Source organism: Schistocerca serialis, chromosome 3 (assembly GCF_023864345.2).
Source record: "Schistocerca serialis cubense isolate TAMUIC-IGC-003099 chromosome 3, iqSchSeri2.2, whole genome shotgun sequence".
Lineage (NCBI taxonomy): Eukaryota > Metazoa > Arthropoda > Insecta > Orthoptera > Acrididae > Schistocerca > Schistocerca serialis.
Window position 1 is genome coordinate 375,673,865 of NC_064640.1, and position 17,813 is coordinate 375,691,677.

Genomic DNA, 17,813 nt, shown 5'->3' on the forward strand with positions numbered 1-17,813 from the left:
CAGTCCGGAACCGCGCGACTGCTGCGGTCGCAGGTTCGAACCCTGCCTCGGGCATGGATGGGTGTGATGTCCTTAGGTTAGTTAGGTTTAAGTAGTTCTAAGTTCTAGGGGACTGATGACCACAGATGTTAAGTCCCATAGTGCTCAGAGCCATTTGAACCATTTTTTTGTTAGCAAATACACAGATTGTAATACTTAGAAAGTATTTTTTGTGTAAACATACGTATTTTAAATGGAACAATGCCTATTGACATTAACAAAGTAAAAGCAGCGTTAATTATAATGTCAGTGCTGTTTGTTGTAGGATTCTAGTCCGAGTCGTTTACGGAATATCGTAATTTGAAAAGCTCCCACACCGATACTTGTACAATATCTGAGATAGTACACAGCAGAGAATAACATAAGCGCATACACTAGTTGTGAGGATTCTGACCAGTAACGAGACAACTGACCATGACAGGTTGTATTCAAAATGACGACCGGCAGCGTCAGTACACGCTTCCAGTCTGGTATGGAACGACTGCAGCACACGTTACTAGCATTTCAGCGGAGTTGTCCGACTAGGCTGCAGTAACACGTCGTTACATATCATCTGGTATAGTTGGTATGTTCCTGTAGACAGCATCTTTCCCCATAGAAGAAAGTCTATAGGCGTCATAACGGGGGAACGGGCCGGCCAAGGTACAGGTCCGCTGCGTCCAATACAATGGTTTGGAAACAATTCGTGAAGACATGCTGTAGTACTTCGTGCATATTCGGCTGGACAGCCATTGTGTTGGTACCACTGGTTCCTCCTAGACTGCAGAGGAACGTCTTCTAGCATCCGTGGAAGACGGTCTGTTACGAGGCTGCGACATTTGTGCTCGTTCAGTGTTCCGTTTATGAAAAAGGGGCCTGTAAACAACGGAGATTGTCAATAGACTTATATGGCATGACTCGGAAGTTTACCTGGCCATGATTGGTAGATGTGGCTTCATCACCAAACATGCGGAGACTTTCAGTCGCGCAACTATTTCGTCTTTTCCAGAAAGTCTGTACAATCATATATATAGATGAGCACACAGAGCGAGGCAACATTCTAGTTGCTCTGGCCGCCGACAGGAACCCGAAGAAACTATCTTCGTCCTTTCTTCCCTCCCATAGTTTATGAGTACGTGCGGACACGGACGACGTTTTGCTTGCAGTCTCTCTGTTCTCTGCAGTTGAAAACTTTGAAGCTTGCAAGCGGGCTGTTGTTAGGGACGAAAAAATCGATAGTGGATTGGTCATAAATGAAGTAGGAAAGAGACCAAAATTGTTCAATAATACTTTAAAAGATTATTAGGAAGCAAATTCGAAGAGTAAACTGTGGGGAGAAGTGTGTTTAAATGTGTTCAGTTCGATCTTGGGCAACTATCTAAAAAAAAAAAAATAAAAAAAAATAAAAAATAAAAATAAATAAATAAATAAAAAAAGAAAAAAAGATCAGTAGCTTTTAATTTTACGAACTTGTTTTTACATTTTTAACGTTGCTATTTTATGACACTTCTTAATGTGTAGCTCCAAGCGCTAATAGAAAGCACGGATGCTCAAATCGTTATAGGCACTGAAAGGTAGCTAAACCGGAGATAAGCTCAGCCGAAACTTTTGCGAAGAACCTAATGGTGTTCCGAAAGGATAGACTAAACACGGTTGCCGGTGGCGTGTTTGTTACTGTTAGAAGTAGTTTATCTTGTCGCGAAATTTAATTAGATAGTTCCTATGAGTTAGTATGAGCAGAGGTCATTGTTGGCAACCGGAATAAAATAATTATTGGATCCTTTTACCGACCTCCCAAAGCAGATGATACAGTTGCTGAAAGATTCAAACAAAACTTGTGTTTGATTTCAAACACGTACCCGACTCATACGATAATAGTTGGTGGTGACTAATTTACCCTCGATATGTTGGTGAAAATACATGTTTAATTCCGGAGGTACGCATAAAATATCATCCGAAATTGTGCTAAATGCATTCTCTGAAAATTATTTCGAGCAGTTACTTCATGAGACCACGCGAATAGTAAACGGTTGTGAAAACACACTTGACCTCTTAGTAACAAATAATCCTGAGTTAATAACGAGCCTCAAAACCAATTCAGGGATTAGTTAACACAGGGTTATCGTAGCGTGATTGAATATTGTAACCCTAAATCCTCCAAAAATAAGTGAAAAATGTATCTATTAAAAAAAAGCACTCCGTCTTCAGGCCACGAGTGGCCTACCGGGACCATCCGACCGCCGTGTCATCCTAAAAGGAGCATGCGGATAGGAGGGGCGTGGAGTCAGCACCGCTCTCCCGGTCGTTATGATGGTATTCTTGACCGAAGCCGCTACTATTCGGTCGAGTAGCTCCTCAATTGGCATCACGAGGGTGAGTGCACCCCGAAAAATGGCAACAGCGCATGGTGGTTGGATGGTCACCCATCCAAGTGCCGGCCACGCCCAACAGCGCTTAACTTCGGTGATCTCACGGTAACCGGTGTATCCACTGCGGCAAGGCCGTTGCCTATCTATAAAATAAAAAATAAAATAAAAAAATTTCAACTTGACACCTTCCACAGAGACAATCTCCACTCCTTCAAATTAATAATATAAGTGTATACCAGATGTGGCTTGAATTCAAAGAAATGGTATCGGCAGCAATTGACAGATTTTTATCACATAAATTAACAAACGACGAATCTGATCCTCCTTGGTACACAAAACGGGTCAGAACACTGTTGCAGAAACAACGGCATCCGCGCAACCGCTACGGTCGCAGGTTCGAATGCTGCCTTGGGCATGGATGTGTGTGATGTCCTTAGGTTAGTTAGATGTAAGTAGTTCTAAGTTCCAGGGGACTGATGACCTCAGATGTTAAGTCCCGTAGTGCTCAGAGCCATTTGAGACAGACGAAAAATCGCCAAGATTGGCGATATTTTACAGAAGCTCTAAATTTAGCGCGGACTTCAATGTGAGATTCTTGTAATAGTTTCCACCAATGAAACTGTCTCGAAGCCTGGCAGAAAATCCAAAGAGATTCTGGTCGTATGTGAAGTATGTTAGCGGCAAGAAACAATCAATGACTTCTGTGCGCGATAGAAATGGAGATACTATCTAAGATAGTGCTGCCAAAGCAGAGTTACTAAACACAGGCTTTCGAAATGCTTTCACAAAGGAAGACGAAGTAAATATTCCAGAATTCGAATCAAAAACAGCTGCCAACATGAGTAACGTAGAAGTAAATTTCCTCGGAATAGTGAAACAACTTAAATCACTTAATAAAGGCAATCAGTCCAACTGTATACCAATTAGGTTCCTTTCAGAGTATGCAGATGCTTTAGCTCCATACTTAACAATCATATACAACCGTTTGCTCGACGAAAGATCCGTACTCAAAGACCGGAAAGTGCACAGGTGACACCAATATTCAAGAAAGATAGTAGGAGTAATTCACTAAATTACAGGCCCATAACGCTAACGTCGATATGCAGCAGTATTTTGGAACATATATTGGGTTCGAACATTATGAATTACCTCGAAGAAAACATTCTACTAACACACAGTCACCATGGATTTAGAAAACATCGTTCTTGTGAAACCCAACTAGCTCTTTATTCACATGAAGTGTTGAGTGCTATTGACAAGGGATTTCAGATTGATTCCGTATTTCTGGATTTCCAGAAGGGTCTTGACACTGTACCACACAAGCGGCTTGTACTGAAATCGCGTGCATATGAAATATCGACTCAGTTATGTGACTGGATTTGTAATTTCCTGTCAGAGAGTTCGTAATACGTAGTAACTGACGGAAAGTCATCGGTTAAAACAGAAGTGATTTCTGACGTTCCCCAAGGTAATGTTATAGTCCCTTTGCTGTTTCTTTTCTATATAAACGATTTGAGAGTCAATCTGAGCAGCTGTCTTCGGTTGTTTGCAGATGACGCTGTTGTTTATCGACTAATAAAGTCATCAGAAGATCAAAACAAATTGCAAAACGATTTAGGAAAGATATCTGAATGGTGCGAAAATTGGCAGTTGACCTTAAATAACGGAAAGTGTGAGGTCATCTGCATGAGTGCTAAAAGGAATCCGTTAAACTTCGCTTACACGATAAATCAGTCAAATCTAAAGGCCGTAAACTCAATTAAATACCTAGGAATTACAACTACGAACAACTTAAATTGGAAGGAACATACAGAAAATGTTGTGGGGAAGGCTAACTAAAGACTGCGTTTTATTGGCAAGACGCTTGTCCGTCCTTTTTTGGAGTACTTTCGCACGGTGTTTTATCCTTACCAGATAGGATTGACGGAGTACATCGAGGAAGTTCAAAGAAGAGCAGCACGTTTTGTATTATCGCGAAATATGTGAGTGAGTGTCACTGAAATGATACAGGATTTGGGCAGGACGTCATTAAAATAAAGGCGTTTTTCGTTGCGAGGGAATCTTCTCATGGAATTCCATTCACCAACTTTCTCCTCCGAATGCGGAAATATTTGGTTGACACCGACCTACACTGGGAGAAACGATCACCACGATAATATAAGGGAAATCAGAGCTCGTACGGAAAGATATAGGTGTTGGTTCTTTCCGCGCTTATACGGGACTAGAATAATAGAGAATTGTGAAGGTGGTTCGATGAACCCTCTGCCAGGCACTTACATGTGATCTGCAGAGTATCCATGTAGATGTAGTATTGGTAGAATAAGTAAGTATTATAATGTTGTTGAGTCGTCGTGAAATCGGAGACCATTTTACTGCCACGAAACAGACCTTCCAGGGGACGTAAAATAGGTTGAAAAATAATTGCGTATTTTGACAGCAGAGACAGTTCTAGCCTGGGATCCAGTGTCTATTCATAAGCTATCTCTGTAAAGTTGATTCCATCTCTCCTGCGGACGAAACTCTAGATCACCTAATATATTTTGGTTATCGTATCACTGAAATCGATTCTAACAGAAAGAGGTCTGCGGAAAATACGTCATTTGTTCGTCAGCATTCCAGACGTATATTCAATCCAATGAAGAGCTGTTGTATGCCTAGAGTTGTAAATTATCTTTAATGCAGTAAGCGTTCTTTTATTAAATGGGTGCAAAATATGCCTAGATACTTTGAAATTGGATTGTTCGAGTAGGTTTTTGCGTCTATAGCACCAATAATGTTAGGAAAATGGGTGTTTTTATAGAATTGTTGAGCAGTGTACAACTATTCGTCTTCACATTTCTCTGGCATAACAATAGGCTGCAAAATATTCCATATTTCAGTGCATGTTACTTTCACTATTTTGCGGATTGTGGTGGCACCAATCAAGTAGTTGTATGAAAGATCGTTGAATCTTGATCCGGTTGTTAGATACCTGAAAAAGTTGCAATACTTCATGAATTAGCCTAAATGATTTAAAGTAACAAAATTTTAGATAGTTTTATCTTTATTCCATGAAAATAAAATCTACTGAAATGTGAAGTGTTTTAATGCATTTTTCCCTAGGAGCGCTGGTACAACGAAAATGAAAAAAAAATGTAAGGACATGCTTTGTGAGAGAATTGCGTGAACAAGAATCAGTGAAGTCAGGGCAACCAGCGGAAAAGTGTTGAAAGTACAAATTTTACGATAAACTTTTGTTTCTTCTACAAAGCGTGCACGTACGTGAAACAAGTGGAAATGCCGAACGAGTCCTAAGGGATGAGGAACACAAGGAAATAATGTTCAAAGGCCACCTGTCGTTTGTTCTCCACATTCCTTCTCCAATCCAAATAAGAAGAAGAGTTATGAGGTACGTCTACTCGATGTACTTCCGGGGGAAAGAAACTTCATCGCACATGAATGACCCTGAAACATGTTTTGCATTGTCTCTTGTGTCTATGCAGACAGCACTACCGACTCACCGACAGATCGATGCACAAATTGAAATGCTTCAGGTAATAAGACATTTCCAGAGACCATGTCCACTAAATGACACACATGATAGTTTTAGTGGTAACGTTGGGTATTCAAATTTCTCCACCCCTGTGTGTCACCAAGCGAGGTGGTGCAGTGGTTAGGACGGTGGACTCGTATTCGGGAGGACGACGGTTCAAACCCGAGTCCGGGCATGCAGATTTAGGTTTTCAGTGATTTCCCTAAATCGCTCCAGGCAAATGCCGGGAGGGCTCCTTTGAAAGGGCACGGCTGACTTCCTTCCCCATCCTTACGTAACCCGATGGGACCGATGATCTCGTTGTTTGGTCCCCTTTCCCAAACCAACCAACCCTGTGCGTCTGTTGACTGGTACGTCTATGTCTAAGAGTCAACCCACGACTGGGAACAGCTCATGCACCGCCCTTACTTTTCATCAAGATTGCAGCAGTGTACAGTCATACGCATCTCATTTTTATGTGCTTTCAGATGGGTTAGAAACCATGTACGATGTCACTGCGCACAACAATACCTGCACTCATCATCTGCCTTGAGCACCCCACAAACCACCACCACGACCACGACCACGCTCTGCCGTTTTCAGTCTGTTGCTTTGGATATATTTATACAAAATGAAACGATTACTTTTGTTCACTGGTGTTCTTGAATAATAAATAATAATAAACTAAATAAAAATAGTATAATTTTATGCAACCTAGCATAATGTAACACCGAGCCTCACTTCCGGTGAAATCACCTGTCGCGTATTTGTATTTTGGTAGGTGATGGCACGTCCCAGAATTGTGACTAACACGTCAAATGATGTTACACTCATGCGGAAATAACTGAAGAATTTCTCTGGGTAGCGTCTTAGCTCTTTAGACATAAGCGGGTGTATCCAATACTTCCTTTTCCGTTGATTTTTCCCGTTTTGCATTATAGGAGCACAAACCACTGTAACCTCAAAAGAAAAATCCAGCTAAAAAACGTGCACTTGTCGACTCCGCTACAAAAACCCGTGAAAATGAGTCTGCTGCCAGGAAACAGTTGCTCATCGTGTGCGAGCTCTCAAAAACAGAAGTAACTGGAATGCTACATAAATGCAATAGTTGCGGAACAAATATTTTCCCGTGTGCGCCCGCCCACGGTCGATGTCGCCTGTTCCGTCTCTGCAGACGGAACGTATCGACACTCCACCCGCCGTCACCTTGGTTACCGACGACGTCTCCTCGGCTATCGTTGCTGGTCTTACGACTCACATAATAACAGTAAGTCCCCGGAGACGGCAGTTATCGTTTGTAGAACCTGTTGCCATTGGTTCGCTGTTAATAATCTTAATCAGAACTTTTTAGTAAACTACTATATACACTAGTAAATTCTGTTGCCATTATGCTAAGAATTATCTATCGAGTTCTTATATTTTGTATTACAATCACGCATGTACAGTACTTTTGTCGCGCTTCTCTTCACATTGTATCTGACTGGCTACTAGTGACGTCAGGCGAAAGGCGGGGGACGGAGTCTCGTCTACCCCGTAGCATCGTCACACTATCCAGCAGTTGACATCCATGTCTCGTACATACGGTCCCTGGGGTCTCTGGTCCGTGTCACCGCCTCCGCCTTCCACCTTTGGGTATATAATCAATTATTTGTTGGTGTTACTTTCAATTCTTGTTTAGACCTCCCTCTAAGTCTCTTAACTTACTCTTATTAAAGAGTACAGTGTGATGATGGTCTAAAAAAGATTGAAACCGGTCACCATTTTTAAATAAATGTGTTTATGCGATCAAGACTGCTCTTTAAATTTTTGTATTTAATAAATACTTTTCTAAGGCATTGTCCCGGAATTTGCCTTAGGGTATTTGGGGAAACCACAGAAAACGTAAATCTGTAAGGTCAGGCGGGGAATTGAAGCACCGCTGTCCTCAATACAATTCCAGTGTCTTACCACTGCAGCACTTCCCTCGGTGTGACAGTATAACATCAAGTAAGTTACAATGCAAGTCACATCTACACTAGTTGCTTTGGCATTGGTACTCTGACACTCTTCACCGGGAATGACGCCCTCTGCTACTCCAAACGTTTCTAATCTACAATTTGAGACATACGCATCGAAAGCATTGCTTGTTTTGCTTCCTGACCTTGCTGATCCACTGCGATATTTTCTCCGAAATAATAAAGTGAGTTAACAGCTACACATTCCTGGCTTTAATGCTTTTCTGTGCGCGAATCCCTTGATTGTTAGTTTAATTCCATCCAAAGAAACTAAGACCTCACCGTAACAAAGGCTGTAACGCTGCTTTGTATAAGACGTAGCAACAGTTTGCACCTCCCCCTTCTTAGTGTCAGCGAACGAGGTGGCGCAGTGAGGAGATGCTGGAATCGCATTGGGGATGACCCCCGTCTGGCCTCCCAGACTTGAGTTTTCTGTATTTTTCCTGAGTAGATTAAGATAAATACTGCGGTGGTTCCTTTGCAACGGCATAACCAATGTCCTTCCCCACCATTCCCCAATCCAAACTTGTGCTCCGTCTCTAATGACTTCGACGCCGACGTGCTTTAATCCTGAGGGGCCGATGACGTCAGTAGTTTGGTCCCATTAGATCTTACCAAAAATTTCCAAAATTTCCAGTTTCCTTTAATCCTGATGTTCCTTTCTTTTTCCTTTTCAGGGTGGAATGCAGAATTTGTTTAAACACGTACAGAATTGATCATTTTTAGTCACGCCCTCATTGATGTAAATCTAACAAATTTTAAAACATAAAACTCACTGTACTGAAATTACTATTTGACTGTTCAGTATTAGAAACATGCTGTCTTGTTATTTATGAAAAACAATATCCTGTAATTTTTAACCAGGCTGTCCGATACAAAGTGTCGATTAATTGTGGAAACTTCCATAAATTGCTGCTCAGTATTTTCATTTTTCTCATTGTGTACTTTTAAGTCGTGAATACCACAAGGAGACCTGAATGAATATATTTCTTCAAATGTATTCAAAGACGTAATCAGAACATGATGGGGGAAGTGCACGAAATAGGAACCATCGGTAGGTTGTATACCTGCGCTAAAACGTATGCTCATAGCAACGAGATAAAGTGTGAACTATCAATCGCCAGTGGTTTTGTACAGCCTTTATACCTCTATAATTCTTTTTAGCTGTAATGTAAAAATTTCCCCAATAAGTTCAAGTACTTCTGACGAAGATAACTTTACACTTGTTGAAACCGTGATCAAGGATTGTTAATAAACATTTATTCCTGCAATTAGTTGGCTGATTTCCTCAAATCATTCAATTCCTTAGTTGATTAGGTTTACTCATTTTGCTTTTGTGGCAAATATATAGCTACAGAATATAAGTGCGTGAATATTGTTAAATAATACTGAGCGTGTATGTTCGTGAGGTTGACGTATTACGTACCGTGCTCACATTACCCACCTATTTTTCGCATAGAATGACATATGTTCTCGAACAAAAGTCAGAACACGTTTGGCAGATGTGCCCACATTCCCCGTCCTATCACCTTCAAGTGACAGATAACCGGTGCGAGCGAAATTTAAAAGCTACACTGAGGCACCAAAGAAACTGGTATAGGTATGCGTATTCAAATACAGGGATACGTAGACAGGCAGAATACGGCGCAGCAGTTGGCAACGCCTATATAAGACAACAAGTGTCTGTCACAGTTGTTAGATCGGTTACTGCTGGTACAATGGCGGGTTATCAAGATTTAAGTGAGCTTGAACGTGGCGTTATAGTCGGCGCACGAGCGATGGGACACGGCATCTTCGAGTCAGCGATGAAATGGGGATTTGTATTTTCCCGTACGACCATTTCACGAGTGTACCGTGAATATCAGGGGATCCTGTAAAACATCAAATCTCCGACATCGCTGCGGCCGGAAAAAGATCCTGCAAAAACGGGAACAACGAAGACTGAAGAGAATCGTTCCATGTGACGGAAGGGCAACCCTTCCGCAAATTGCTGCATAGTTCAATGCTGAGCCATCAAAAAGTGTCAGCGTGCGAACCATTCAACAAAACATAATCGATATGGGCTTTCATAGCTGAAGTCCCACTCATGTACCCTTGATGACTGCACAATACAAAGCTTTAAACCTCGCATGTGCACAGCAGCACCGACATTGGACTGTTGAAGACTAGAAACATGTTGCCTGGTCAGACAAGTCTCGTTTCAAATTGTATTGAGCACATGGACGTGTACGGGTATGGAGACAACCTCATGAATCCATGGACCCTGCATATTAGCAGGGGACTGTTCAAGCTGGTGGAGGCTCTGTAATGTTGTTGGGCGTGTGCGGTTGGAGTGATATGGGACCCTGATACATCTAGATACGACTTTGACTGGTGAAACGTACGTAAGTATCGTGTCTGATCGTCTGCGTCCCTTCGTGTCCATTGTGCGTTCCGACAGACTTGGGCAGTTCCAGGAGGACAATGTGACACCCCACACGTCCAGAATTGCTACAAAGTGGCTCCAGGAACACACTTTTGTGCTTAAACACTTCCGCTGGCCACCAAACTCCCCAGACATGAACATTATTGAGCATATCTGAAAAATGGTTCAAATGGTTCTGAGCACTATGGGACTTAACATCTGAGGTCATCAGTCCCCTAGAACTTAGAACTACTTAAACCTAACTAACCTAAGGACATCACACACACCCATGCCCGAGGCAGGATTAGAACCTGCGACCGTAGCGGTCGCGCGTTTCCAGACTGAAGCGCCTAGAACCGCTCGGCCACACGGCCGGCGAGCATATCTGAGATGCCTTGCAACGTGCTGTTTAGAATACATCTCCACTCCTCGTACTGTTACGGATTTATGGGTAGACCTGCAGGGTTCATGGTGTCAGTTGCCTCCAGTACTATTTCAGACATTAGTTGAGTCCATGCCACGTCGTGTTGCGGCACTTCTGCGTACTCGCGGAGACCCTATACGATATTAGGCAGGTGTACCAGTTACTTTGGCTCTTCAGTGTATATATCAAAAAGGCCATAAGTGCGTACTATCAGAATTATGGCCCTAATTTTAACGCGGGATCGTTTTTTCTCCTTAAATATGTGGCCGAGATAGTAATGTTTCCTGTAAGTATCTACGGCCGGGAGGTTTGTTTGGAGTAGCTGTAATCTTTACTACCATACAGAGTGCTCATAAACAGTCTGAAAAGCTTGTAAGCGTGTTGCAGTGTAGGTTGTGTTGAGAAGTAAATGTTAAGTAAAAAATTTATACGTTGCTACCAGTACGAGTTAATTAGCATTAAAATTTGCCATTCAGACCTTTTCACGCGCAAATTCAAGCGGCCTGCCAGTTTCGGCGTCCCCAAACATGTCCTTCGTTTGGGTTCTTGAAATCGAACAAGAGAGCGATACAAACATTGGACCTGGGACAGTATTGAGGACCGAACCCGAGCCAAAGGCTGAGCAGTCTCGTTCGCTATCATCTACGACATGAGGAAAACTAACAGTAAGTGTGTCTGCAGGCCACTCGAATTCGTGCGGGCAACTGTCTAATAAAATAACTTCAGTGTTAATTAACTCGAAAACGGCGCAACGTATCGAATGTTTCTTAACAATTATGTATCACCGCTATCTGCCCTGCAACGCCCATACAAATTTTTGAGACTGTTTCTGACCACCCTTATAAAGACGAAGTCCTTCAACGTTGTTATCAAAAATCTCCTAAAGTACTTTACCTATTCACTTCACATTTTTGCACGATAGCTGTAATAAACTTTCGGAGGGGCATAGGCCATATATTTTAGTACATATTTTTAGTATCTGAAGGGGAAACGTTTGCAGAAAAGCTCAAGGGCGTGACCGATGTACTTCAATAATTATACGATGCTCGAATAAAAATTTATACCGACGTAGGCAATATATTTTTTTAAAGAAACAATTTACAGGTTTTCTGTTAAAATCAACTGCAAGAAAAAAGCCTAACTTTTTCACAGTCAGTTTTAACTATGATAGGAGGGCATTCAATCCATTAGAGAAACGGTTTACCTCAAACATATTCTTCCTCTTTATATATAATTTTAAACAAAAATTGTATATACAACAAAGTGTTGTGTTGTTTTCTTCCTCGCAGTAGGTTTTAGCAGAAAATAGGAAAGTAGTTTTTATGGCTCACTGGTTCATGATCAAAATTCTACAAAGGACTGTCAATCGTCAGAAACCCTCTAATCCTTCCCGTTCGCAGATGAAAACTATGAAGAATACTGTCATGGAAGCTACTATCCCTATAGATCCAGCAGCTGCAGAGATCTTTGTCACATCTCGTATACGAACCATTTTCCCATTCATTGTAAACGACTTCAACACCCCAGTCAAGGTTTCATTTGCAATAACAATGAACAAGGCTCTAGGTCAGAGAGAGGGTGGATGAGGAGCTGGATAGGGGGGAGGGGGAGGAAATGGACAGAGAGAGAACTTCCAAGGTGAAGGTGAGAGCCACATCTGACTTGTAATTCGCTTATCGTATTTCGGGACTGTTGTTTCTGTCGTCACAACAGCATATCTTAATCCACTGAATAATTTTTGGAAATATTTGCAAATTACTTTAACTAATGAGCACTTGTGCGGCAGGTGATGTAATTACAGGATTGAGTGAATCGTTCGCTCTGCTGCGCCAGTGTGAGCTGTTTAGAAACTTCCTAGGAGATTGAAAGTGTTATGGACCGAGACTTTTGCCCGGAACCTGGACTTTCGCGGCCCATGCTCTTACTGACTGAGCTATCCAGGTACGATTGAAGACCAGTCTTCACAGATTCACTTCTGCCACTGCATCTTTCCTACTTCCATTTCACCTAAGTTTTGGTCAAGCCATTTCTCCATAATACACGGTGTCCCAAGGGGAATGGTCAATGAATATTCCAGGGTATGACAGGAACGGTTATTCGAAGCAAAAAAATCTGGTAAACATGGACACTAAAATGAATACCTTCGGAGCTATGAGCACTACTTCGTTGAAGCTACTGTGAAAAATCTCTTCTACCAAAAAAGTGCTCATCACTCTTAAGGTATGCACTTTGTTTACCAGAAATTTATGTTTTGGGCGTTACTACCACCTCTCAAAATTGGAAAGCAAAGAGCTTGCAGCAGGAGAGATTTGTTTCTCAGTATCGAAGACGAATATGAAGACCTCATAGCTCTTAAGGTATGCATTTTAGAACCCAGTTTTCTAGACCTTTTTGCTTGGAATCATTCCTGCCATATCCCTGAATATTGACCATTTCTCCTGGGAGCCACAGTACAATTTGTCCAGGAGTAGTAGTCCACCAAGGTATATACGTAGATGACAAAAGTCTCCTGTGAGACAAAGCGTAGTGCAGCAACTCGACTTGGCATGGATCAACAAATCTCTGGATGACCCGTGCAGAAATATAGAGCGTGCTGCCTCTGTAGCCGTCCATAATTGCCAAAGTGTTGCCGGTGCAAGATTTTTGTCCTATAGATGTTCGATGTGATTCATGTCAGGCGATCTGAGTGGCCAAATCATTCGCTTGAATTGTCCAGAATGTTCTTCGGACCAGTCGCGAATAGTTGTGGCTCGGTGACATGACGCATTGTCATCCATAAAAATACCATCGTTGCTTGGGAACATGAAGCCCATGAATGGCTGCAAATGGTCCCCAAACAGTCGAACGTAATGATCGGTACAGTTGGACCATAGAGCAGCGTCCACTCCATGTAAGCACAGTCCACACAATTATGGAGCCACCACCAACTTGTACAGTGCCTTGTTGACAAATTGGGTCCACCGGCCTGTGTGGCCGTGCGGTTCTAGGCGCTTCAGTTCGGAACCGCGTGACCGCTACGGTCGCAGGTTCGAATCCTGCCTTGGGTATGGATGTGTGTGACGTCCTTAGGTTAGTTAGGTTTAAGTAGTTCTAAGTTCTAGGGGACTGATGACCTCAGATGTTGAGTCCCATAGTGCTCAGAGCCATTTGAACCATTTTGAACAAATTGGGTCCGTGGCTTCGTGGGGTCTGCTCCATACTCGAATCCTACCATCAGCTCTTATCATCTGAAATCTGGAATCATCTGACTGGCCCACGGTTTCCCAGTCATCTAGGGTCCAACCACCAGAATCACGAGCCTAGGAGAGGTGCTGCAGGCGACGTCATGCTGTTAGCAAAGGCACTCACAGAGGTCGTCTGCTGCCATAACCCATTGGCGCCAAATTTCGTCACACTGTCCTAACGGATACGTTCGTCATACGTTCCACAATGATTTCTGCGGTTATTTCACGCAGTGCTGCTTGCCTGTTAGCACTGACAACTCTACGCAAACGCTGCTGCTTTCGGTCGTCAAGTGAACTCCTTCGGCCTCTGCGTCGTCCGTGGTGAGAGGTAACGCCTGAAATTTGGTATTGCCGGCACACTCTTGCCACTGTGGATCTCTGAACACTGAATTCCGTAACGATTTCCGAAATGGCGTGTCCCATGAGTCTAGCTCCAACTACATTCTGCGTTCAAAGTCTGTTAAATCACGTCCTGCAGCTATAATCACGTCGGATACCTTTTACATGAATCACTTGAGTACAAATGACAGCTCCGCCAATGTACTGCCCTTTTATACCTTATATACGCGATACTACCGCCAACTGTATATGCGTATGTCGCTTTCCCATGACTTATCACCTCATTGTAGAAGAGAGCTTTTGTGAAGTTTGGAAATTAGGAGAGATATATTGCCGGAAGTGAGGGTGTGAGGGAGGGTCGTAAGTCGTGCCTAGATAATTCAACCGCTAAGAAGATTCCCACGGAAGTAAAGGTTCCGGGTTTGAGTCCCAACCCGTCGCAAAGTTTTAATTTGCCAGGACGTTTCAGTTAGAATAACGGCGCAATAAAACCGCATCATATTTACGTCAATGAAATCAAACTGACACACCAGTGCTTAATTGATGACAAAGTCATAACACTCATTTAATAAACCGATTCAGCCAGTGCCCAACCTGAAGTAGGCGGAAAACGTTACATGTATTACGCAAATGAACACACACGTGCGGTAAACCGACTGCGACATTGGAAAGATAGAAGCGAGCAGTTAGTTATCAAATGGCGTGCACTTGTACATCGTTTTGAACGAGGTGTCACACTGGTAAGACACTCTATTCCTATTAGGGAAGATAGCGGTTCAAATGTTCGTCCGACCACCACAAAAGAAGAACTACGTCGTTTGGTGCCTTTTCAGGGTGGTGGGGGAGGGCAAAGGTGGTGGCGGCGGGGCAGTGGTTCCAATGCTTCCGAAAGACACTGCAAACAACACTATTCAAAATGGTTCAAATGGCTCTGAGCACTATGGGATGAATCCAGGTTCTGTTTACAGCATCATGATGGTCGCATCCGTGTTTAGCGACATCACGGTGAACGCACATTGGAAGCGTGTATTCGTCATTGCCATACTGCCGTATCACCCGGCGTGATGGTATGGGGTGCAATTGGATACACGTCTCTGTCACCTCTTGTTCGCATTGACGGCACTTTGAACAGTGGACGTTAAATTTCAGATGTGTTGCGACCCGTGGCTCTGCCCTTCATTTGATCCCCACGAAACCCCACATTTCAGCAGGATAATGCATTACCGCATGTTGCAGGTCCTGTACGGGCCTTTCTGGAAACAGAAAATGTTCGACTGCTGCCCTGGCCAGCACATTCTCCAGATCTCTCACCAATTGAAAACGTCTGGTCGATGGTCAATGGTAGCAGAGCAACTGGCTCGTCACAATACGCCAGTCACTACTCTTGATGAACTGTGGTATCGTGTTGAAGCTGCATGGGCAGCTGTACCTGTACACGCCAGCCAAGCTCTGTTTGCCTCAATGCCCAGGCGTATCAAGGCTGTTATTACGGCCAGAGGTGGTTGTTCTGGCTACTGATTTCTCAGAATCTATGCACCCAAATTGCGTGAAAATGTAATCACATGTCAGTCGTAGTATAATATATTTGTCCAATGAATACCCGTTTATCATCTGCATTTATTCTTGGTGTAGCAATTTTAATGGCCAGTAGTGTATCTCTGTATTTGAATACGCATGCCTATACCAGTTTCTTTGGCGCTTCAGTGTAGTATCGCTACGAAATATGAGCCGTCGATACCCATCCCCGGTGACTATACACTACTGAGAAGTTCGAGAATTTTTTTTTTTTTTTTTTTTTTTTTTTTTTTTTTGCAGCAGCAGCAACATGAGTATTCAGTTATACGCTTCCTTCCTTTACTGTTCATGAACAAGAGCCAATATTTATTTTTGCAATGTCTTTCAATGAATACAGTCCACTGAGTTCGCATCCGCTAAATACATATCTCCCTGATTCATTGCCGGCCGGGGTGGCCGAGCGGTTCTACGCGCTACAGTCTGGAACCGCATGCCGCTACGGTCGCAGGTTCGAATCCTGCCTCGGGCATGGATGTGTGTGATGTCCTTAGGTTAGTTAGGTTTAAGTAGTTCTAAGTTCTAGGGGACTGATGACCTCAGATGTGAAGTCCCATAGTGCTCAGAGCCATTTGAACCATTTGAACCTGATTCATTTTAATTTGTTTACCAGAATGGAGAAAAAAGACCAACTTCTACACTATGCAACCGATCTCAAGAGACTGCCCATTAGAAAATTATATGTGCAGTTTATTTACAGACTTTTAAGAAAATTATTGTCATATAATTTATGAGTTATATGTATTAGTAAAGAAACCTTCTTATCAGGGCCTTCTTTCTGTTTGTTACAGAGAAAAATATGACTGGACAACAGTGTACTTTGTCGCGCGGAAATTGTGTGGGAGATGTGGACAAAATGACGAATCTAAAGGTAAGATGATGTTGTACCTTTTTTATGTACGAGTGTAACATCTCAGTATCATACCAAAGGATAGATTGAAAGATTGCGAGAATAAGCCCAGTGTTTGCTTACTGTCAGCCATTGTAACTCTTCTTTACGATATTAATATATTATTGATAGTATTAATGACCAATAGTTCTTCCGTAAGATCAGAACTTCTAAGTAATGTTTTAAATTTGTATTGCTCTTATCGATAACCAACATATAATTAATTGCAATTTCCTGGTATTTATATTTATTTTTTACCGTTTATTTACACATTTTAAGTATAATTGTTGGAGGATGTATTACTTGAAATAATAGTGCATTTCATGTTATATTAGTTCCACACTTTCTTGCCTTTGCTCAAAGTTTTGGAGCATCCTTCTATACCGATAATATATTGATCCCTGTCCTTACCATCCGTTCCTTCGCTCCCCGAGAGACACCATTTGATTATTCCCTGTTATTATTTACTGATGTTCTCTTCTACAATATGGCTAGTAGTTCCTACATTTTGTGTTAGGACGAATTGATTTTAATCTTCTCGTGTTGGGTGTGACTTGTTGGTGATGTCTGTGAATTTTGAATGGTTTGTCTGTGTAAATTATTTTATATGATCGGCCTTTACCGTAGTCATAGTATCCAATATCACAAACCTAGATCACAACTATGATCACATGATGTCTGTTAATCCACTTATCTCTGTTTATGTAGTTATGTTTCACGTTTTGACACATAGTGTAATCATACAGGAGATGTTAAAAAAAGTAAAAAAAGAAAAGTAAGGAACTCATCCGTGTCTTACTGGCCCTTTGTTTACCGGGACAGCGTACTCTTATGGCGCAGGGTTAAGGAAAATATTCCTTAGAGCTGGTTGGTTGACTTTTTTTTGTGATTTGGGGGGTGGGGGGGTGGGGGGAGGGGAAGGGATCAAACAGGGAGGTCGTCGGTTCCATCGAATTAGGGAAGGATGTGGAAGGAAGTTGGCCTTGCCCTTTCAGAGGAACCATTCCGGCATTTGCCTCAAGCGTTTCAGGGAAATCGCTGAAAACGTAAATCAGGATGGCCGGACGCG

The 17,813-nt window shown here is 42.4% G+C and overlaps 1 protein-coding gene across 1 annotated transcript in view; it reads left to right on the forward strand.

Moving 5' to 3' along the window:
- Positions 1-17,813, forward strand: part of LOC126470874 (uncharacterized) — a 414,964-nt gene that overhangs the window by 285,735 nt on the left and 111,416 nt on the right. The window contains exon 4 of the mRNA XM_050098890.1: positions 16,647-16,726. Within this exon, the coding sequence (XP_049954847.1) occupies positions 16,647-16,726 (80 nt within the window). The remainder of the gene's footprint in view (positions 1-16,646; positions 16,727-17,813) is intronic.